This window comes from Delphinus delphis, chromosome 15, assembly GCF_949987515.2.
Source record: "Delphinus delphis chromosome 15, mDelDel1.2, whole genome shotgun sequence".
Taxonomy (NCBI): domain Eukaryota; kingdom Metazoa; phylum Chordata; class Mammalia; order Artiodactyla; family Delphinidae; genus Delphinus; species Delphinus delphis.
In genome coordinates this window covers 65689325-65713637 of record NC_082697.1, presented here as the reverse complement: position 1 = coordinate 65713637, position 24313 = coordinate 65689325, and the positions used below count along the sequence as shown (strand labels likewise).

Here is a 24313-nt window from a genome sequence, read left to right as displayed (position 1 = left end):
CTGCTGCAAGTGGGACCGTGCTCCTCTGAACTAACCCTGCGCCGTTTCCGTGGGCCCTGAGGTTAACCTAACGCTTTGCCTCTCCTTTGCCAGCTTGCTTTGCTGAGCTGTGGGCACTGCTAGGGGGGGCAGTGGGACATGCTCAGGCTATGTTCTCCACATCAGGACTGACCTGGCAGGGAAGGAGATGCGGAGGGAGTGATGACATGGGGACCCGCCACCTGTGTTGATAAGGGTTCTTGTTCTTGTTCCTGCCCCTGCAGGACAGCAATGGAGCTGCTCTGGATGTCTCTGCTGCTGGTGGCCTCTTGTGTTGGCACTGTCCAGGGCTCACCAGAGGTGGACGTCAAGGAAGCCAACATCAACATGTCCCAGCCCTTGCACATCCTGGTGGAGAAAAACCTGATGGTGCTAACACCTGCCGGCCTGACCCAGATGCTGAATGAGACCCGCTTCTTGATGGTGCTCTTCCGTGAGTGTCCCTCACTCCTGGGCAGTGGGTGATGGGTGGGCTGAGACCTGCCCCCTTTCTCCTGGCAGCAAGAGGAGTTTTATTTATTTATTTATTTTTGGCTGCACTAGGTCTTCGTTGCTGTGCGCGGACTTTAGTTGCGGCAAGCAGGGGTTACTCTTCGTTGTGGTGCGCGGGCTTCTCGTTGTGGTGGCTTCTCGTTGCAGAGCACGGGCTCTAGGCGCGCGGGCTTCAGTCATCGTGGCATGTGGACTCAGTAGTAGTGGCTTGGGGGCTCTAGAGCACAGTCTCAGTAGTTGTGGCGTATGGGCTTAGTTGCTCCATGGCAGGTGGGATCTTCCCGGACCAGGGCTTGAACCCGTGTTCCCTGCACTGGCAGGCGGATTCTTAACCACTGTGCCACCAGGGAAGTCCCCAGAGGAGTTTTAAATATTGCTAAACACATGAGAACACGTTTTAATAATAATTTTAAAAATAATATATACAATGTCATCCTCAATTTACAGATGAGAATACTGAGGTCCAGGGAAATTAAGCAATTTGCAAGATACTATGTTGCCACTCTTGTCTTGATTTGTATCTGGCTCCTCTGTCCCACTGAAGGCAAGAAGCCAGGATTTACCCTCAGGTGTCTTTACTATTCTGAACCTCAGTTTTCTCCTCTGTAAAATGGGCGTGAACATAAGGGCCACACTGGATGACTGTGAAGACTAAATAAGATCACGTGTTAAGTTGCTGGGACACGGTTATGGGCACGCTCTTGAGAAAGACTTTTAGATCATTACCTCTACTGTCTGAAGTTTGCATGCCCACACTTATTCTTTAGGCTTTGCATCAGCCCGCATTTTGATAGAGAGAACAGACTTCTTTTTCCTGAGACGTTGGCACAGACCTGTCTGTGCCTTGGGACAGGGTAGAAGGGGTTTTCCTAACAGTCACATAGTGAGCACTTACTGTGGGCCAGGCACTGTCCTTATAGCCCAGTAAATGTCATATAATCCTCACAGTGACCCAGTGTGGCGCCACTATTTGTCTCCCTATTTCGGGACATTTCACAATTGAAATTGAATTTACATCTGCTCTTGAAAAAACAAAAGTTCTGGAAGCACTGGCTTACATTCCTGCAATGTGACAGTTGGCTGGCGCTGAATAACGATTTCCCGTTTTGATCAGAAAACATACTTGTCAGTTTACCACATCTTGGCTGGATAAGCCAATCCCACACAGTCACACCCCTGCCTCACTCCTCTAGTATCTGAGTTTGTGTCCCCTGCCTGAAATTCAGGCCTCCCAGCTCCTTGCTCAATCTTTGTCTCTTCTCATTTGATACATTCTCTCCGAGTGACGCCCCTTCAGTGGGGGAGCCGGGTAAGTGACAGTATCAGCAGTTACCATGGATCCCAGTGCTTCCTCAGCTGGCTTGTGCAGCTACTTCATAGCAACATAGAACAAAAACATTCTTGTTGTGCCCTGAACCTTGGTAGTTCACAGAAGGGAAAATCTAATTGGGTCATTTTGCCTCCATCCAATGTGGAGCATGGCTGTTGTGTAAAGTTCCATCAAAATAGTTCCAAGCCTCTGACTTCCATCCAGCTCAGGCTGTTAATGGTTTGTTTCCTTCAAAGTGTCAGGATGCATGCCTAATTTTACTTCAAGCCCACGGAGCAAGACCTAGGGGAGATCCAGTTTGGGCCACTTTCTTTACACGAGCCTGTGAGCAGGACATGATTTCCACTTTGCTGAACTACTCCTCCAGCTGGTTCCCTGCATCCCTCATCCACACCAAGGCTTGGGCCACTACTTGAACGTTTGTTTTATGGTTGCTTTCTCAGAAGAACTGAGAACTCTGCAGCTGCTCTACCTGCTGTGGATTACGAGTTAATGGTTTGCACAGGTCAGACATCTAAGCCATCTTCTCTTTTTTGCTGCAGCCTTAAACCCTGAATGCTAGACCCTCAGACCCTCAGAAGGATTTAGAGCCACATACTTTGCACGACACAACACACATCGCGACACTCATTTACCTTCCAGAATGGCACAGCAGGTCGCCAAGCCTGGGTAACCTATCCTGTCCGTGTGAGAATGCAAGCTCTGCCCGTGACTACTCTGTTTATTTTTAATGAACTTATTTATTTGTTTTTATTTTTGGCTGTGTTGGGTTTTCATTGCTGAACGTGGGCTTTTTCTAGTTGCGGTGAGCGGGGGCTACTCTTCATTGCAGGGCGCGGGCTTCTCTTGTTGCGGAGCACGGGCTCTAGGTGAGGGGCTTCGGTAGTTGTGGCTCACAGGCTCTAGAGCGCAGCCTCAGTAGCCGTGGCACATGGGCTTAGCTGTTCCGTGGCATGTGGGATCTTCCCGGACCAGGGATCGAACCCATGTCTGCTGCATTGGCAGGCAGATTCTTAACCACTGTGCCACCAGGGAAGTCCTGACTACCGTGTTTTAATCAGGGCAGCAGGGCAAGTTCATGGCTCTTTGGGGCGTTAACTGTTGTCTTGTAACTTAGGGATTGGATTGACATCGAACCTGGGGCTACAAAGGAAGCTAATCCACCTTATATACTTTAATTGCACTTGATCACAACCAATTTGAATAGTTTAAATTTAAAGCCTTCCCACCAGCAGGTATTTCGAAGCGGTGAACACCAGCAGAGATGCTGTCTAAAAGACACTCCAACTCATTTCATTTGAATATTCGATGCCTTCAAATACACAGTTTAAATCAAAATGAATTCTCAAAAGCTGGCAGACCCTTTCAAGTCACCTCTGGAAAAACGAATGACTTGGGGCAAGCATTATAAAAGCTTTTTTTCCAGGAGTAAATGGCTTTTTACAAATAGGTCTTTCCAATATTGTCTCCGGGGAACTACTGCTCTGGTAACTCTCAAATCCTTAGCTGCTGCCCACTTTCTCAGCTCTCCAAGGACCCCAGGCTCAAGAGCCAACACCCAGGGTGATCTTTGCTCTTGGATATCCCTCGCACATCTCAATGCCATGCGTGTCCAAAATAGACCTCAGCATCTTTGATTTGCTCCAACGACAAGCTTCTGCTCACGTCCTGTCTTGACTGACAGCACTGTTATCCACATGATGTCAAAGTCAGAAATCCAAGATCATTCTTAACTCCTTTCTACTCTCGTCTCTAATCGTCACCAAATCCTGTTGAAACCACTTCCTGAAGCCCTCTGCAATCACTATTTCTCCCCATCCCCTGCCATGGCCTTAGTTCTGGCCTCACCATTCCCCGCCACGAACCACTGCAGCATCTTCTAGATGGTCTCCCTTCCCCCTCCAGTGCCATCTCTACAGTGTACCCAGAGAAATTTTGTTTTCTAAAATGCAAATCTGATTGGGTCACTCCCTGATTAAAAACCCCCAAAGATTCTCTAAGTCCCCAAACTCCTTAACACGGCTAAAATGTCCTCTGCTTGACCTAACCAGGCCTCCTTCTCCACTCCACTTGAACTCTGTGCTCTGCACTCTGAGTGTGGCCACCAGGTAGGTCACCCTGGCATTGGCCTCCTGGCCTTTACACTTGCAGTTCCCTCCACCTGTAGTGTTCTTCCTGAACTTCTTCACCTGGATTGTGAGGTTTAAGTTCATGGAATTGCTCTGTCAAGAGGCTGTGTCCACCTTACTCCCACCTAGGCCCTCCCACGCTCACTCAGCCCTCTGCACACTCCTTTTCATAGCATTTGCCACACTGTATTGAAAATGCTTTTTTTTTTTTTTTTTTTTGCGGTACGCGGGCCTCTCACTGCCGTGGCCTCTCCCGTTGCGGAGCACAGGCTCCGGGCGCGCAGGCTCAGCGGCCATGGCTCACGGGCCCAGCCGCTCCGCGGCATGCAGGATCCTCCCAGACCAGGGCACGAACCCGTGTCCCCTGCATCGGCAGGCGGACTCTCAACCACTGCGCCACCAGGGAAGCCCTTATTCATCTCTTGACTGCTAACATCTGGGATTGTGCTTGGAGCGTGGCAGGCCTGAGGAGATGCTGAATGAATAAATGAGCTTTCCTTTGGCCCACGATGTTCCCCATGAATGAGACAGGAGAAAAGGGAAGGCTACGTTTAGCAGAGAGAGGTCAAAATGAGACTTAACAAGAGCTGCTTCTGGGTTCATTAATTAGTAATTAGTAATCATCCCTAAAGCAGAGGTGGCAAGATTGTGCCCTGGGAGCAGGTTAGATGATGATGTAGATGGTGAATGAGAATGATAATGAGGACCACAGTGGTGATGATGGGGACGACCATTTACTGAGACCTGTATTCCAGGCACAGGGCTTGGTCTCATTGTCCCTGTCTTACATTTCAGAGCAGGTCTAACACTCAATCCATCTTAAACTGTGCTGGTAATTGAGACATTCATTCATGCACTCAACATTTATTGAATACTTATTACATACCAGATATATTCTAGGCACTGAGCGGTGAACAAAGCAGACAGACATCCTTGCTTTATGGAACTTTTATCCCAGAGAGGGGAGACTCAAGATAAACTGGTAAAGAAGTAAAAAAGGTAGCATATCTTCAGGGTAAAAGTACTATGGAGAAAAAGCAGAACTCTTAGGGAGTGCAAGGAGTGGGTGGAGGTACGGCTGTTGTTGTGGCCAGGGTGGCCAGGGAAGGCTTTCCTGAGAAGGTGACAACTGAACAAAGACCTGAAGGCAGTAAAGCAGCAACCTCCAGGAGAGCATTTCAGGCAGAGGGAGTAGCAAGTGCAAAGGCCCTGAGGTGGGAATCTGCAGGGTGGCTAAGCTGAGTTGTTGAAAAGTAGTGGGAAATAAGATCAGAAGAGTGAGGAGCAGAGTCTTTAGGGGCTTGTAGGTCACTGCAATGGTCAGAGAAATTTGTTAGCTGGCCCTTGAGGAACTAGAAGGGGTTGGAGACCACCCTGAAGTCCTTATCACTTGTGAGCACATCTGTACACTATAAATCACCCTATGGAATGGAGAGAGGGTTATTCTCAGAATCCTTTTCCATGCTTGATCTTGAACTTGTTCTAAAGTGGGGTTTCTCGTCCTCAGCACTATTGATATTTTGGCTGGCTAATGCCCCCCCTTTTTTTAAACATCTTTATTGATGTATAATTGCTTTACAATGTTGTGTTAGTTTCTGCTGTATAACAAAGTGAATCAGCTATACGTATACATATGTCCTCATATCCCCTGCCTCTTGCGTCTCCCTCCCACCCTCCCTATCCCACCCCTCTAGGTGGTCACAAAACACCGAGCTGATCTCTCTATGCTATGCAGCTGCTTCCCACTAGCTATCTGTTTTACATTTGGTAGTGCATATATGTCAATGCTACTCTCTCACTTCGACCCAGCTTACCCTTCCCCCTCCCTGTGTCCTCGAGTCCATTCTCTACATCTGCGTCTTTATTCCTTTCCTGCCCCTACGTTCATCAGAACCATTTTTTTTTTTTTAGATTCCATATGTATGTGTTAGCATACAGTATTTGTTTTTCTCTTTCTGACTTACTTCACTCAGTTTGACAGACTCTAGGTCCATCCACCTCACTACAAATAGCTCAATTTCGTTTCTTTTTATGGCTGAGTAATATTCCATTGTATATATGTGCCACATCTTCTTTATCCATTCATCTGTTGATGGACACTTAGGTTGCTTCCAGATCTACTGTAAATAGTGCTGCAATAAACACTGTGGTACATGTCTCTTTTTGACTTATGGTTTTCTCAGGGTATATGCCCAGTAGTGGATTGCTGGGTCGTATGGTAGTTCTCTTTTTAGCATTTTTAAGGAACCTCCATACTGTTCTCCATAGTGGCTGTATCAATTTACATTCCCATCAACAGTGCAAGAGGGTTCCCTTTTCTCCACACCCTCTCTAGCATTTATTGTTTGTAGATTTTTTGAAGATGGCTATTCTGACCAGTGTGAGGTGATACCTCATTGTGGTTTTGATTTGCATTTCTCTAATGATTAATGATGTTGAGCATCCTTCCATGTGTTTGTTGGCAATCTGTATATCTTCTTTGGAGAAATGTCTATTTAGGTTGTCCGCCCATTTTTGGATTGGGTTTTTGTTTTTTTTTTATATTGAGCTGCATGAGCTGCTTGTATATTTTAGAGATTAATCCTTTGTCAGTTGCTTCATTTGCAAATATTTTCTCCCACTGTGAGGGTTGTCTTTTCGTCTTGTTTATGGTTTCCTTTGCTGTGCAAAAGCTTTTAAGTTTCATTAGGTCCCATTTGTTTATTTTGGTTTTTATTTCCATTTCTCTAGGAGGTGGGTCAAAAAGGATCTTGCTGTGATTTATGTCATAGAGTGTTCTGCCTATGTTTTCCTCTAAGAGTTTGATAGTGTCTGGCCTTACATTTAGGCCTTTAATCCATTTTGAGTTTATTTCTGTGTATGGTGTTAGGGAGTGTTCTAATTTCATTCTTTTATATGTAGCTGTCCTGTTTTCCCAGCACCACTTATTGAAGAGGCTGTCTTTTCTCCGTTGTATATTCTTGCCTCCTTTGTCAAAGATACGGTGACCATATGTGCGTGGGTTTATCTGTATAGGAATGCAAGAGATTTCTGAGTATTAATTTTGTATCCTGCTACCTTACCTAATTCATTGATTACCTCTAGTGGTTTTCTGTAATCCTAAAGTAGCATCTTTAGGATTCTCTATGTATAGTATCATGTCATCTGCAAACAGTGACAGTTTTACTTCTTCTTTTCTGATTTGGATTCCTTTTACTTCTTTTTCTTCTCTGATTGCCGTGGCTAGAACTTCCAAAACTATGTTGAATAATAGTGGTGAGGGTGGGCAACCTTGTCTTGTTCCCCATCTTACAGGAAATGGTTTCAGTTTTTCACCACTGAGAACCGATGTTGGCTGTAGGTTTGTCGTATATGACCTTTATTATGTTGAGGTAGGTTCCCTCTGTGCCTACTTTCTGGAGAGTTTTTATCATAAATCGGTGTTGAATTTTGTTGAAAGCTTTTTTTGCATCTATTGAGATGATCATAGGTTTTTTTTAAAATTTTTTATTTATTTATTTTTATATTTATTTTAGGCTGTGTTGGGTCTTCGTTTCTGTGTGAGGGCTTTCTCTAGTTGCGGCAAGCGGGGGCCGCTCTTCATCGTGGTGCACGGGCCTCTCACTCTCGCGGCCTCTCTTGTTGTGGAGCACAGGCTCCAGACCCGCAGGCTCAGTAGTTGTGGCTCACGGGCCTAGTTGCTCTGTGGCATGTGGGATCTTCCCAGACCAGGGCTCGAACCCGTGTCCCCTGCATTGGCAGGCGGATTCTCAACCACTCTGCCACCAGGGAAGCCCCTGATCATAGGTTTTTATCCTTCAGTTTGTTAATATGGTGTATCTCATTGATTGATTTGCATATATTGAAGAATTCTTGCATTCATCACAGTTTCACTTTCAGTGCTTGTGACTGGTCTGTTCATATTTTCTATTTCTTCCTGGTTCAGTCTTGGAAGGTTGTACTTTTCTAAGAATTTGTCCATTTCTTCCAAGTTGTCCATTTTATTGGCATATAGTTGCTTGTTGTAATCTCTTATGATCCTTTGTATTTCTGCAGTGTCAGTTGTTACTTCTCCTTTTTCATTTCTAATTCTGTTGATCTGAGTCTTCTCCCTTTTTTTCTGGCTAATGGTTTATCAATTTTGTTTATCTTCTCAAAGAACCAGCTTTTAGTTTTATTGATCTTTACTATTATTTTCTTCATTTCTTTTTCATTTCTTTCTGATCTGATCTTTATGATTTCTTTCCTTCTGCTAATTTTGGGGATTTTTTGTTCTTCTTTCTGTAATTGCTTTAGGTGTAAGGTTAGGCTGTTTATTTGAGATTTTTCTTGTTTCTTGAGGTAGGATTGTATTGCTATAAACTTCCTCTTAGAACTGCTTTTGCTACATCCCATAGGTTTTGGGATGTTGTGTTTTCATTGTCATTTATTTATAGGTATTTTAAAATTTCTTCTTTGATTTCTTCAGTGATCTCTTGGTTATTTAGTAGCATATTGTTTAGCCTCTAAGTCTTTGTATCTTTTACAGTTTTTTCCCTGTAATTGATATCTAGTCTCACAGTGTTGTTGGAAAAGATACTTGATACAATTTCAATTTTCTTAAATTTACCGAGGCTTGATTTGTGACCCAAGATATGGTCTATCCTGGAGAATGTTCCATGAGCACTTGAGAAGAAAGTGTATTCTGTTGTTTTTGGATGGAATGTCCTATAAATATCAATGAAGTCCATCTTGTTTAATGTATCATTTAAAGCTTGTGTTTCCTTATTTATTTTCATTTTGGGTGATCTGTCCATTGGTGAAGGTGGGGTGTTAAAGACCCCTATGATTACTGTGTTACTGTCGATTTCCCCTTTTATGGCTCTTAGCATTTGCCTTATGTATTGAGGTGCTCCTATGTTGGGTGCATAAATATTTACAATTGTTATATCTTCTTCTTGGATCGATCCCTTGATCATTATGTAGTGTCCTTCTTTGTCTCTTGCAATAGTCTTTATTTTAAAGTCTATTTTGTCTGATATGAGTATCGCTACTCCAGCTTTCTTTTGATTTCCATTTGCATGGAATATCTTTTTCCATCCCCTCACTTTCAGTCTGTATGTGTCCCTAGGTCTGAAGTGGGTCTCTTCCAGACAGCATGTATATGGGTCTTGTTTTTGTATCCATTCAGCTAGTCTGTGTCTTTTGGTTGGAGCATTTAATCCATTTACATTTAAGGTAATTATTGATATGTATGTTCCTATCACCATTTTCTTAATTATTTTTTGGTTTTTTTTTTTTTTTGTAGATCTTTTCTTTCTCTTGTGTTTCCTGCCTAGAGAAATTTCTTTAGCATTTGTTGTAAAGCTGGTTTGGTGGTGCTGAATTCTCTTAACTTTTGATGTCTGTAAAGGTTTTAATTTCTGCGTCGAATCTGAATGAGATCCTTGCTGGGTAGAGTAATCTTGGTTGTAGGTCTTTCCCTTTCATCACTTTAAATATGTCCTGCCACTCCCTTTTGGCTTGAAGAGTTTCTGTTGAAAGATCAGCTGTTAACCTTATGGTGATTCCCTTGTATGTTATTTGTTACTTTTCCCTTGCTTCTTTTAATATTTTTTCTTTGTATTTAATTTTTGATAGTTTGATTAATATGTGTCTTTGTGTGTTTCTCTTTGGATTTATCCTGTATGGGACTCTCTGCTTCCTGGACTTGATTGACTATTTCCTTTCCCATGTTAGGGAATTTTTCAACTATAGTTTCTTCAAATATTTTCTCAGAGCCCTTCTTTTTCTCTTCTTCTTCTGGGACCCCTATTATATGAATGTTGGTGTGTTTAATGTTGTCCCAGATGTCCCTGAGACTGTCCTCAATTCTTTTCATTATTTTCTCTTTATTCTGCTCTGTGGTAGTTATTTCCACTATTTTATCTTCCAGATCACTTATCCATTCTTCTGCCTCAGTTTTTCTGCTATTGATTCCTTCTAGTGAATTTTAAATTTCATTTATTGTGTTGTTCATCATTGTTCGTTTGCTCTTTAGTTCTTCTAGGTCCTTGTTAAACGTTTCTTGTATTTTCTCCATTCTATTTCCAGGATTTTGGATCATCTTTACTATCATTATTCTGAATTCTTTTTCAGGTAGACTGTCTTTCCTCTTCATTTGTCTGGTCTGGTGGGGTTTTACCTTGCTCCTTCATCTGCTGCATGTTTCTCTGTCTTCTCATTTTGTTTAACTTACTGTGTTTAGGGTCTCCTTTTCACAGGCTGCAGCTTCGTAGTTCCCATTGTTTTTGGTGTCTGCCCCCAGTGGGTGAGGTTGGTTCAGTGGCTTGTGTAGGCTTCCTGGTAGAGGGGACTTGTGCCTGTGTTCTGGTGGCTGGGGCTAGATCTTGTCCTTCTGGTGGGCAGGGCGACACCTGGTGCTGTGTTTTGGGGTGTCTGTGAACTTAGTATGACTTTAGGCAGCTCTCTGCTAATGGGTGGGGTTGTGTTCCCATCTTGCTAGTTGTTTGTCATGGGGCGTCCAGCACCGGAGCTTGCTGGCTGTTGGGTGGAGCTGGGTCTTAGTGTTAAGACAGAGATCTCTGACAGAGCTCTCGCCGATTGATATTACATGAGGCTGTGAGGTCTCTGGTGGCCCAGTGTCCTGGACTCGGCTCTCCCACCTCAGAGGCTCAGGCTTGACACCCGGCCGGAGCACCAAGACCCTGCCTGGCTGGCTAATTCTTTGCTGTGTGTGTGTGTGTGTGTGTGTGTGTGTGTGTGTGTGTGATGTGAGGAGGGTGTCCCTGCACTGTAGGGTATTTAGTAGCATCCCTTGCCTTTACTCACTAGATGCCAGTAGAATTCCAGATGTGACAACAAGTAATGTCTCCAGATATGGCCAAAGATGCCCTGTTGAGAACCACAGTCTAAAGAAATGCAGACTCCAGCTCCCTGTGCTGGCAGCTAATCTCCAGTCCCTACACTCACAGCTCCCCCATCCATCAGTCCCTACCGTGACCCACATTGGCTGCTCAGAAAAGGGAGACTGGGGTCATCTACTAAAGACCCAGGCAAACATTGATCTAGGTCCGTTAGCCATTAACACATTTACACACCAAGCAGACAGTCAGAGAGCCACTGACAACTCTAATGCGACCCTGGGTCCCATTTGTTTACCCCAAAACCCACGGGAGAGCCACACAATAGGCCTCAGCCTTGTGTTGGATGACTTGGTGCTGGTCACCATTGTCTTCCTTCCCCCAGAACCAGAAGATCTGCTGAAGATCCTGATATCTCCATAGGACTCTCCCTCCCCAGAGAGCATCTGGTCAGAGCAAGACCAAGGATTTCCCCCATGTCATCATAATAGTTAAAGTTTATTGGGCACTTCTGTGCCCGAGCTTTGCTTACCTTGTCTTACTATGTAGGCTCATTCTAAGGTATGGGAGCTATTACCACCCCCATTCTATAGATGAGGAAACTGAAGTGCAGGGATGTTTAAAAAACACCTTGCCTGGACCACCGGTGCTGTAAGCCACCATAACTGTCTCTGTTTTATGAGACAACCTAAGGAATTCATGTTAATTGAGTACCCACTATATGCCAGAAGATGAACCTTAGGTGGAGTTAGAACCTGAGGAGGGCTATACCTATAGGAGCTCTCAGCCTCCCAGCGAAAGGCTCCCTGCCTGTCCACTGTCCACTGGGCACTGCTTTGCCCAGGTTCCAATGAATGTACAGCTGAGTTGTGTCTCCATGCCTCATGATACAGGCACCAAGACCTGAGGGGTGTATGCATCCATTTCACCTTTACACACTCAGGATTCAAGGCTCCAACGCCCTAAAGGCAAATTTTAAAAAGACAGAAACTAGTAGATAGGACTGTAAATTGTAAAGAGTGGATTTGGCTCTCCAGAGTCTATCTGCTTTGATGAGAACCACTCAGAGCAGGGGAGATGGGAAACCCACCCCTCCAGGAAAAAAGGAACATTTTTCAGACCAGCTTACCTATGAGGTCAGTTAGAGCGTGGATCTCGGAGTCAGTCAGCCATGGAGCTGCCCTCAGCCTAATGCTTACTAGCTGTGAAACCTCTGGGCTTCCATTTCCTTGTCTAACATTCCTCACCTGTAACAGCAGATGACTCATAGGGTTGTTCTGAGGATTCACCAAGATAATGCGTGTAACACTTAGCAAAGCACTTGGCATAGTAAGTGTTCAATAAACATTGTTATCTTGTTATCATTACTACCATCATCATCACCATCATCATCCTTCTGGTTGCTCAGGTCAAAAGGTCAGAGTCATCCTTGATTTCTTTCATTTACACTCCACCTCCAATCCATCAGTAAATCCTGTCAACTCTTCCAAGATCCCTCTAGGCTCTGACCATTTCTCACCGCTCGCCTGGTTCAAGCCATTATCTCTCACCTGGATTATTCCAGTGGCTCCAGCTAGTCTCCTTTTTTCTCTTTGGTCTAATCTCCATATAACGTTCAGAACAATCCAGTAAGTCATCACATCTAACTCAGCTCCAAACCCTCCAGTAATTTCCACAACCCTTGGAGGAAAGGCCAAAGTTTATTCTACACGGCCTGTGTCACCTGACCTCACCCCAGCTCACTCTGTTCCAGACCCAATGGATTTCTCGTCATCCCTCAAACATGTTGCACGTGCTCCCACCTCAGGGCCTTTGCACGTATGGCTCCTTTGTCTGGAACTCTGTCCCTCCTGTAAGCAAGCACACAGCTTGCTCCCTTAGCTTCTTCAGTCTTTATTAAACGTTCCTTCTCAGTGAGGCCTCCTTTCGCCTCTCTACTTAAACTCCATTCCCCTGACACTCCCAACTTCCACCTCTGCTTCTTTTTTCTCCATAGCACTTAGCATCTAACATAGAATATAGTCTGCTTCTTTATTTTGTTTATTTTCTGCCTTCTCCAATGAGAGCAGTCATTTTTATCAATCTGTTTGTTGTTAAGTCCCCGATACCTAAAACATTTCCTGGCACATGGAAGGTTCTAAAAAAGATTTGTCAGATGAATGAGTGAATGAATCCCATTACTGTTAGGTCCCATCCATCCAGCTCTCAGATCCCAGCTGTCACAACCTCTATCTCTCACTTCCATTTTGGACACTGAAGACCACTGGGCTGTGTGTGGAACCTCAAAAACTCCACTGTTTAGACAAGTGTTTCCCTTGCCCCAAGCTCGTACCCTTAGAAACTCTGATTTGGATGCTCTGTCAATTAGCAGCCCTGAGCCAGGCACTGCCGAGTCCACGAGGGAGGCAGAGGAGAAGCCTGCAGGCCGGAGTGGCTGGCAACAGGCCAGCACCTGCTGGTGGTGATTGATGGGGGTATCGAAGGCGATGATGGTGACAAAGCAGGCAGTGGAAAGGCATCGATCTACAAGAGAGGCAAAAATTCCCACTTCCTGTCCCTTGATTGGGAGTTTAATGAAAACGATCTTTCACTTTCGGGATCCATCACTGGAGCAGGTGTGCTGACTGGCAATAGGGCGTATGCCAGCTGTCCCAGGCCTAGCCTTCTGGGTTTTGCTTTACAAAAGCCCTCTCTGTTGGACTTGGAACTTGCCCATAGCATTGGAAGTGATTTGCACTTTTTCCAAATGCTCCAGATGGACAAGGGAGTTTGAAAAAGATAAACTGTTCTGGCTTGAAAGGGAATTAATGACCCCCTGCCCTGGCTCGGCCCACCTGCTGCAGACACCAGTCGGTGAGGGACCAGCGAGGGGCCTGCAGTTTCACAATCCTCTCAGGAGGAAGGGAGGCAAAACTGCCTGCCTTTTAGCCCCTACCCCACCGCCCCCATTTAGGCCAGGAAGACCTCTCCTGCTGCTGGGATCACATGTCAGGCCCCTGAGGCTCTTTCCAGAAAAGGGCTCCTCACTCCAAATGCCACCCCGCTGCCCAGCAATATGATAGTGTCAGGTCTCTTCAACACCCCAGACCAAGGGGATGGGCTGAGTGCGTAGGAGGTCATCATAGCCTCCCTCCATCCTTACCCTTCCCACATCTGGCCTTCTTTCCACCAGAGAGTCCCCTGCTGTATTACATAAAGATACAGGGCAACTGGAGGGGCCCAAACTGGCCTGTTAGGTCCAGGAATTTCCACTAGATGGCTCTCTCTCTCTCTCTCTCTCCCCCCCTTCCTCCTTCCCTCCCTCCCTCTCCCTCCCTCCCTCTCTCTCCCTCTCCCCCTTCTCTCTCTCCCCTCTTCTCCCTCCCTCCCTCCCTCATTCCCTCCCTCTCTCTCTCTTTCTCTCCCCCTCACTATAATTTCTGATAGAAATTTTACAATAATAATGGTGCTAGTAAGAATGCATTATGTACTGACCAAGTTCTAGGCATTGTGCTAAGGGTTGGACATGCCCAGTGGAGGTTAGAGAGCAAGCACTCCGGAGCCAGAGCGGGTGGGTCCCATCCTGCTATACCTCCTGCTGCCATGGGGCCTTGGGCAAGTAGGTGTCATTTCAATTGTGCAACAGTTTCCTCATCTATAACACTGAGATAATAATAGCAGTACCTATCCCATATGGTACTAGGAGGATTAAATGGCTTAATCCATGTAAAACTCTTAGAAAGTAATAAGCACAATACAACTGATTGTAAAATAAATCTTTTGACAACTTCACAAGGTAGCCACTATTTCCCCACTTTATCTATGAGGAAATTGGAGCTTCAATAGATTAAGTTGCCCAAGGTTGTATTGTTTCCAGTGTTACCCAACCCAAAGAAACCTGATGTGTGTCTCCCAAACTGACCAATTTCCTGAACCGTGTGTCTCACATCTTGTCACATTTCTGAATCTACCCATTAGCAGTGGGGCACCAGAAAAGCCCCGGAGCTAAGCAGGCCAGACAAAACCTCCTCCTTGGGAGACAGGGATGCAGGAAAAGCTCTAGTGAGTTCTGTCTTCATACTGCCTCTTTCAGACAACCCATCCTCAGAGCAATCCAGGGACTTAGCTGAGGAGCTGGGCAAAGCCGTGGAGATCATGGGCAAAGGCAAGAACGGGATTGGCTTTGGCAAAGTGGACATCACGGTTGAGAAGGAACTTCAGAAGGAGTTTGATGTCAAGAAGGCCCCAGAGTTGAAGCTGTTTTTTGAGGGCAATAGATCGGAGCCCATCAGCTGCAAAGGTAATGGTACTTCTGTGTCAATCAAGGTAACGCTAACTATGGAAACACAAACATCTGCATTTCAGTGGCTTAGCAGAATTACAAGTTTATTTCTTGCTTGCACGGAGCCCAGTTAGCAGCCAGAGGGTGGAGATGAGGGGACTCTGTTCCCCACAGTCTTTCAAGGACCCAGCTCCCTTCCAGCCTGTGACGTTGTCCTCCCCTAGGACCCCCGAGCTTCCTGCCCTTCCCTCTGTATCTGGCCAGCTATTGGTGCCGAGAGGCAAAGGGGCGCCACCAGTGGTGTCCGTGGCCCAGGCCTGGAGATGGCGAATATCGCTCCACCCAACAGAAAGGCTGGGAAATACGGCCCTGCTCTATGTCTAAAGGAAGTAAAAGATTTCGGTGCACGTGTAGCCGCCTCCACCACAGCTTGCATCTCAGCTGGTGGGCTCTGGAGGCACCATGAGGTGGGATAGGGATGCACATGGCTTATAAACTATAGAGACCAGAGAGTGAGGTCCCCACTCACCTATCTCCCCACTCCCACCGCACTCTTCCACTTTAGAATGATTTTGACAGGGTCCCAGGCCGAGGAAGCACTGGTTGCTCGAAACGGAGACTGGGAGTTGCTAGAACAAGACGGGCTTGAGACAGGGTGACTACCAAACCCTCCCGCCTCTATCGCCCTCCATTCAGTTAACTCATTCATCTACTTGTTCTACACTCTTATTTAGAACCTACCGTGTGTCATATCCTGATGTTGTGGAAATTTGAAGAGTTTTGTGCTTCCGTGTGACACATAGCAGGTCCTAAGTTTAAAGAGTGTCAAATATATGGTTGCATGAACGTATGCACAGTGGATGGATAGATGGATGGAGGGAATAAAACTAATGAACACAGAAGTGCCCAGCACAGCCCTTACTATGTTAGTAGAATGTTCCCATCGTGTATGTTGCATGATTGAATCTCAGAACACTGAGTTTGTATTTTTCAGGGCCTGGCGTTTAGCAGGTTTGCAATAAGCCTGTTGGAGAGTTGTTACAAGAGCCAAAGGGACGGGGGGAGAGGGCCACCGTGTGCAGGGGCTGCAGGATGCCTTGCAGTTCTCAGAATGGACACAAAGGGGGTGTGAGACACACAGGCCAGACTCGCTGAAGAGCCAGCCTCAGGGCAGGTTGCATAAAAGACTTGGAGCCTTGAGGCTCCCAGCTGGTTTCTATGAGGCTGGTGTGTGCAAGGGGAAGAGAAAGAGATGGGGAGAGAGGGCAGGAGTGAGAGAAGGGACAAAAACTGCTGCTTCCTATGCACCGAGTGACAACCCTCAATGGCCACCCACTGACCCTAAGCGAGGAGCCCTTTGTGATGTGTTGGTTTGGGGGAGGGCTGTGAAGAAACCAGAAGCCCCAAGTTACTTTGTCAAAGTCCATATCTCCTCATGGAGTGGCTCAGGCTCTGGGATGCCTTCGCCTCCTGAAGGACAGGTGAGGTCCAACTCCACTTAGAGGTAAGAAGGTGACGGCATAGCGACTTCCAGACTGTCTGAGCTCCCTTTGTGCTGGGAGCCAGGCCTGGAACCTCCTCTGCCATTCAGGAAGCTTCACTATCACCTCCTCCAGGAAGTCTCCCCTGACTGCCTGGGTCGGGGTGCCTGCACCGTTTCTGTGGTCCCACGGCGCCTGTGCTTCCCCCTCAAAGATCTCATCTCACAGAATTGTATCTCTTCCTCACTGTCTACTCAACTGACAGCACAGGGCAGAGGCCAATCTCACCTCATTTCCTGGGGTCTCCTAAAAGGCTGCCAGAGCTGGTGGACACCTCGGCTTCAAATCCTCACTACATACCTGAGGAACAATCACTTCCTCCTGTTGAATTCTGATTTTCTCATCTGTAAAGTAGGGATGGTAAAGGCATCTACCTCCAAGGGTTCCTAGGAAGAAAGAATAAGTCTGCACATGTCTGAAGCATTTACTGTGTTCCAGGCACTGTTCTAGTCCCTTCTCAGATGTCATAACACAGTACAGGAGGTGCTTTTACAGATGGGGAAACTGAGGTGCAGAGAGTGGAATAACTCTCAAGACTCCCCAGCTAAGTAGCAGTGGGATCCACAAATATTTTCTCTAAAGGACCAGAAAGTAAATATTTTAGGCCTGACAAACCAATCTCTGTTGAAACTATTTAACTCTGCTGATGCCGTGAGAAAGGAGCCATACACAAACAAATGGGCGAGGCTGTGTCCCTATAAAACTTTATTTATAAAATCAGTTGGCAGATCAGGTTTGGTCCATGGGCTACAGTTGACTGATCCCTGCTGTACACTGTGCTGTCCTCTAAGTAAACGGCAGATGTGGTTATTATTATCCTCAAACTATTAGTTTCCTGACCCTAGTCTAGTGCCTGGAACACTTAGGTTTTTAATGCATATGTTGAGTTTGAATGGGGTGGAATTGCAAGGGCCCCACAATTAAGGAGCCAGCCCATATTTGTACTGGGCTTGACCATCCCCTTCTTCCTCAGTATTACCCCCAACCACGGAAAGAGGCAGTGGGATGCCGGGACGGAGCCAGAGCCCAGAGTTTAGGACGAGCGCTAGCTGTGAGAGCTTGAAGCAGCCTCTATTTCTCACTTCCTAAAAAGAATGACTAATGCCAGTTCTGCCACTTGACAGCACTTCCTGAGCTAAGGGAGCGGCAGTACTTCACTGGCCTCTTGCACTGTGACTTTTATGAAAACGTCCCTCAGAGGCAGGTGGGGTTTAGTCGTTGTTGTTTCAAGTCCAGGTTCTCCTCTGGTCTCCAAGGACTGATGGTGGGAGACTTGACCTTGGCCATCTCCCTGGAGGGAGGGGGACTCAGGCTGCCTCCAGGCCTTCAATTAATGCTGCATTCACAGCTTGTGCCTGGAAATATGCAGCGGAGCTCTGGCCCCAGTCAATCATTGACACGGCATTCATACCTCGGTTGTCGCTGTGTCCTCAGGCTCAGAGCCGAGCACCAGGAGAGGGACCTGCCTAGTGGGGACAGTGCCCGATTGGCAGGAACTCAGAAACAAGCTGTTTGCCAAGTTCAGAGCTATCTCGGTCCTATGGGGTCCAGAAGGGCAAACGGAGCTCATCCATCCCAGAGAAGAGGGTCCAAGATCAAGTCCCCTCAAACCGAGTTATCTAATGATTCATTCCCCTCATCCATTCATCCCATAACTATTTCCTGAGCACCTACTGTGAGCCAGACACTACAGGATGTAGGGGAGGAAAATGTTTCCTTTCTTCCCTTCTAGGTTCTTTGGCTGGTCTAATAATTAAATTGACATAAGAAAGAGTAAAAGAAGAAAAACAAATTTAATTTGATAACGTACAGGAGTCCCAAAGATACGAGGCTCAAAAAAGTGACCAAAACAGGCAACTTTTAGACAAAGAAACAATAAAGTTGTGAAGAATTGACAAGGCAAAGGTGTTTGGGCTTGGGGTAGCAAATTAGTGAGGAAGTAACAAGGTTTTTTTATACAACCTTCTTGACCTTAAATCCCTATGTCTGGTGATAAGGATGTAGTCTACCGTCCTGGTATAGGGAGGGTACCTCTACATGGGAGATTTATTTCCTGCTTTCGAAGGGACAATGGAGGGTCAGACATCCTTCTTGCACAGGCTATTTCTCAAGTAACTTTAATTCAAAATAATATGCCAAAGTAGTAGAATTTGAGGTGGCATATTCTGTTCCCCCTCAGGAGCTACTGAGAAAGTTAGGAAAAAAATCATAGCTTCAGAAACAGACTCAGTGAAGAAAATACAACAGGTCATAAAATAGAGAATGATTGAGGGGAGAGTAAGAAAAGACCAAACTGAGAATTAAATAAGCAGGGTGAGATGCCCTTGAGAGCTGAGAGGAAAGGACAGCCCGGGCAGAGGGACTGGTGGATACCAAGCCCAGTGTGCTGGATGAAAAGGATATGGCTGGAGTGCGGACAGAGGGAGAGAGTAGCACAAAGGGAAATCAGAGCAGTGGTTCTGAGGACCTGTAATTCAAACCCATTTGGAAGGGTTTTATTCACCTTTTTTTGGTATTTTCAGAATTTCTAAACCAATTCCTTTCAGGTCATTTAAGACATAACTTTTTCAGGCAAAGCCTTTAAGAGAAAGTTTGTTTTCATGATATGTGTCTCTTTCTTCCTAAAAGATGGCTTGGACGACTGTGAAAATAGAAACTCAGCCTTGGGGCTGGTGTCCAGGAGGAGGGAGTGACTGCAGTGGGTGGAGAGCCATGGTCTGAGGGTGGCATGAAGCCTCCCCCGCCCCCTCTGTCCCTTGAGACCACCACATCATCCTCTTACCAACTTTTAGAGGCCTGATTCACTGTGGCTTTTTAAATGGTCTAGTCTGTATCTACTAAAGCTGGACACAGCGTCCCCATGACTAGAAATTCTTCTCCTGGGCATGTACCCAACGGAAGTGCATACAATGTGCCCCTAGAGACATGCACAAGAATTAATTCTTAATAGCCCCGAACTATAAACAAACCAAATGCCCATTAACAGGGAATGGCTAAATAAGTTGTGGAATATTCACACAATGGAATGCTACACAGCAGGGGGAACGAATCTACAGGTGCAACATGGAGGAATCTCACACGTATAGTGAAGCCCGATCCTAAACACGTACTGTATGACTCAATAGAAAGTTCAAGAGCAGGTTAGAAGTTAGGATAATGGTTTCCTCTAGGTCAGGGTTGGGTAGTGGCTGGGAGGGGGCACCATGGAGATTTCCGAGGGGCTGATAACGTTCAATTTCTTTATCTGGGTGATATTTATACATGTGTGTTCATTTTATGAAAATTCATCAAACTATACATTATAATTTGTATACCTTTATGCATGTAAACATACTGCATTATAAATTTTTAAAAGGCCTAATGTTCTTAGGAAAAGTAAGCAAACATACTGAAAATAGTGTCCTTTCCAGTCGATTTAGCAACTCAGTGTGCATTCCTCAAGCCCCAGGCAGCAATTTGTCCTGCCACAGGGCCTTTGCACAGGCTGTTTTCTCCGCCTTTCCTTTTCCAGTTGCTTCCTGTTAACTCCTATGTATCCTTCAGTTTTCAGCTCATAAGTGATTTCCTCCAGGAAGCTCTCCTTGACTTCACAGTCTAGGTCGTGTATCTTTTATATAGGTTCATAGAACTTTGCTTTTGAATACTTACTTTGGGTGTGATTTTACCCTTGTTTGTGCAGTTATTGGATAGTTGTCCTCCTCAACAGAATGAGAGCTGCATAGTCTCGTTTCTGCTCACCATTTTATCCCCAGGACCAAGCACAGCATTCAGTAACGTAATAGGCACCCAATGCATATTTATCAAATGAATGAACGAGTGAAGGAGTGAAGAATAAAGGCCTTTGTATTGGCTTTTTTGGCCAACCCAATATGTTGTCCAAAGCTACTCACAACAAACATTGCTTTAGCTCATAAACTCATTTTAAATGATCCATTATATTCTATAGCAGGCCTTGACAGAAAATAATATTTTACATTACCTGCCACCATATGAAACTGATGATCCTAGCAAACACAAGTCCATTTGTAGCCTTGAGTACATTCTGGCACACCATTATGTCTCCCCAGATATGGTACATGTGTCCCGATTTTAGATGCCTTTTGTGTGCTTGGCACTTCCCATATGATAGCTGAGAAATGGAAGTCAGGGTGTATGACCTCATGGACATCTAGGTCTCAGCTAAGGAACTGGAGACACAGGGAGATAATGGAATTCTCCCAAGGGTGCAGAGCTAGCTGGCCTTTTTAATTACATTTTAAAACTATATGTTTTAAAAAAATAAATCCATCCTCCTGTCACTTTGAAGGGTGAATAAGAAAACACAGCTGGGCATGCTTCCTCCCGGGTTTGATTCCCAGCTTCACTAGCGGAGTGGCCAATGGCAAAGTTGAACCTCAATTTCCTCATCTGCAAGATTGGGAGAATATGTATCCCATAGGGTTATTGTGGGGATGTAAGACATGCAAAATGCTCAGCCCGGTGCCCGGTCCTTGGTAGGTGCTCAGTCAAGTTTAGCTGCTGTTGTTAATGTTCACGTTTTGGGGCTCAGGTGGGGAGGAGAGGAGAAACTGACCTTGGACTTCAAGGGGTGGGAATCCAAGACAAGAGGTTTCTACTCATTTAACTTGGGGAAGACAGGACTTGCTCCAGTTCAAGAGGAAACTTCTGTGGGATCCATTTAATTGTATGTCTCTCTCCAGGAGTGGTTGAATCTACTGCCTTGGTTGTTTGGTTGAGAAGACAAATTAGCCAGAAAGCATTTTTGTTCTCTGACACCAGTGAGATAGCAGAGTTTGTGAATTCCAGGCCCTTGGTCATCATCGGCTTCTTCCAGGTACTGCATTCAAGAGGTGGGAGGTGGCTTCTCAACTGATGGGGAATCCTGTGTCTGAGAGGGTGGGTAGGGTGAGGAGAGGGTGGGTAGGGTGAGGAGAGGTCTCTCATTTAGGTTAATTCCATGCCCATTCTTCCTTTTTCAATGAACTGGTTTTCTGGGGGAACTGCAGGATAAAAAATAAAGAAGAAACGGAAGCTGAAATGGTAAGAGAAGCTAACTACAAAGGTGGACAGTAATGGGAAGAGAGGAGAGGAGATTGACATATATTGAAGTGGTTTTGATAGTATAACTGATCTTTTTTGGGGTTCATTTAGAATATCACTGAATGATAAATGATTTGCAAATTGCTCTTGCTTTTGGAGAATGAGTTTCTTATACATCTTAACTCATTTCCTATTAACTTTGATGACTCCTCCCCTTCTCTGAGTAGAAGTCAGAACTTTGGGATTATATTTATACAAGGGGAGAGTTTGTACCTTTTTCTCTCCCATCCTACATTTTGACATCGTTTTTGGCCCCAATTTTCTTTCAAGCTAAAGAAGAAGGCTGAAACTACAACCGTATCGTGATATCAAGTTCATATTTGGTACCACATGTGGTCAAATCAATAGCCTCTTCTGAAAGCAATTAAGGAATAAATGTTAAAAAGTCTTAACACCTGTGTTAGAACAGCCTTCACTCTAATACTTGGGAAAGGTCAAGTTTATCGATTCTCTCCATTCATCTCTGTGGATTTGCCTATTTTGGGCTTAGTCATAGCCATAGAAGTATTCTGGGTATGAAACATCCATGAAAGTGGATTTAGGTGGCCCAGCAAAACCACAGAACTTGGAAAGGTGAAGAGATGAATTAGTCACTATTTTCACCCTGTCCTTAAAAAATCCAGGCATTTTGCTTCCTACCAAAGCCTCATCAGACATCTCTCCCCAAACAGGATTTAGAGGAAGAAGTAGCAGAGTTGTTCTATGATGTGATCAAAGACTTCCCAGAACTAACGTTTGGAGTGATTTTGATTAGAAATGCCATTGGGCGTTTCCACGTCACCCTTGACAGTGTTCTGGTGTTCAGAAAGGTAGGACTTTGGTCTTATTGCTAGTGAGGGGGCTCTAGTTCAAAATAATGAACTATGTGTGTATGTATGGGTTTTGGGTATAAATTCTGGTTCTGCACTTGTGAACTAAGGGGCATTGGACTAGTCAGTTTCTGGGAAGTCAGAGTCTCCTGTTGTCTCTCTGGCCTTTCTAGCCATTTTCCATTGGGAGTTCCTCCTTTCCTTAACCAGTAAATGACATTAATTAAGGCTCAATCTTCTGCCTCGAGTTTTCCTCTGGTCCATCTCCCTTTCCCCATCACCCATGACGTCTCCAGCCAGACTTCTCTGATCTCCAGACCTTTATATCCATCACTAGATGTCTCAACATGGCCATGCCTAAAGTCATAATCTCCCCTCCAGATCCTCTTCTAGTGTTTTTTCTCTATTAATGAATGGTGTCACCATCTCTCCCAGCTCCTCTGTAAGCAAAGCCACAACACCTAGGCATCATTCTAACACCTCCCTCAAAACCAATCCATCAGCCCAATCCCATTGATTTCTAAATCCAAAATATCCTGTGAATCTATCCATTTCTTTCTACTGCTACCATCCTAGATCAAGTGACCATTCATATTCCATAGCCTAATACAACGTACATCCAACTGGTCTACCACATTTTATCTTGTCCTCTAAAGAAAAATCTTTCCGAAATTAAAATCTGATGGTCGCTTTCCTCCTTCCAACTGAAAGCCCTTTAACTGATTCCTATAATTTTTAGGATAAAGATAAGTCCCTGATGAGGCCCACGAAGCCTTCCACAGTCTAACCTCTATTACAAACCTTCCTCCTCTTTCCCTCTGGGATCTAGATCTGAGCTGTCCAATATGGCAGCCACTACTCACATGTGACTGTTTACATTAAAATTAAATTAAAATTTTAGTTCTTCAATCAAGCTAGCTATTACCGGGTGGATTGTGGCTACTGTATTCAATAGCATTTCCAGATTTACAGAGCATTTCCATCATCACAGAAAATTCTATTGAACGGTGTTACTCTAGACACTGTGGTCTGGTTCCTGGAACATGCATTACTCCCTCGCCACGCAAAGCTAAATCCTTACAATAACCACATTGCTTATAGACATGGCTCAGAGAGGTTAGGTTACTTGCCTAAGGCCACACAGGAAGTAGGTGGAGTGATATCCAGATGCTGGTTGACTCTCAGAGAGGTCTTCTCATAGAGAAGACTGTGAGCCATTGTGTTTTACTTAGGCCCATGGAAGTCATTGAAAGATTCTAAGTTGGAGAATAAAATAAGGTGATTTGTGCTTTGAATGAACATAGAGTCCAGAAATAGATCCAAATGCATATGGAAATTTAGTATATGATAAAGATGATATTTTAGACCAGTAGGGAAAATAGTATACAATATGCTAGTCATGTTATTCAATGACTAGCATTGGGTAGCCATTTGAAAGAAGAAAACTAAAGCTAAATCTATATATCACTCCTTCCACCAAATTAAATTCCAGATTGATCCCTGATTTAAAAATATAACAATAAAACTGTGGAAAGACCAGAAGATGCCATGGGAGAGACTGCTTTCTAACCTTGGAGGGAGGGGGAAAGCCCCTTTATAAAGCATGACAGAAACCCCAGAAAGTATGAAAAGAAATACTGATAACTTTGGATCATACAAAAATTTTAAAATTCTGCAGAATAAACCCAATCACAAAATCAAAAACCAAATAGCAAACTTGGAAATGCATTTAGGAGAGATTTGGTCTCTGTTAATGGTCAAGAACATGGGCACTAGATTCAGATTGCCTGG

General features: G+C 44.9%; 1 protein-coding gene across 1 annotated transcript in view; it reads left to right on the top strand.

Annotated features, from left to right (window-relative positions):
* The first annotated feature begins 270 nt into the window (after positions 1 to 270).
* The window catches only part of PDILT (protein disulfide isomerase like, testis expressed), a 36835-nt gene continuing 12792 nt past the window's right edge, over positions 271 to 24313 (top strand). Inside the window, exons 1-4 of the mRNA XM_060033061.1 lie at positions 271 to 472; positions 14884 to 15090; positions 21314 to 21447; positions 22385 to 22522. Coding sequence (XP_059889044.1) covers positions 271 to 472; positions 14884 to 15090; positions 21314 to 21447; positions 22385 to 22522 — 681 coding nt within the window. The remainder of the gene's footprint in view (positions 473 to 14883; positions 15091 to 21313; positions 21448 to 22384; positions 22523 to 24313) is intronic.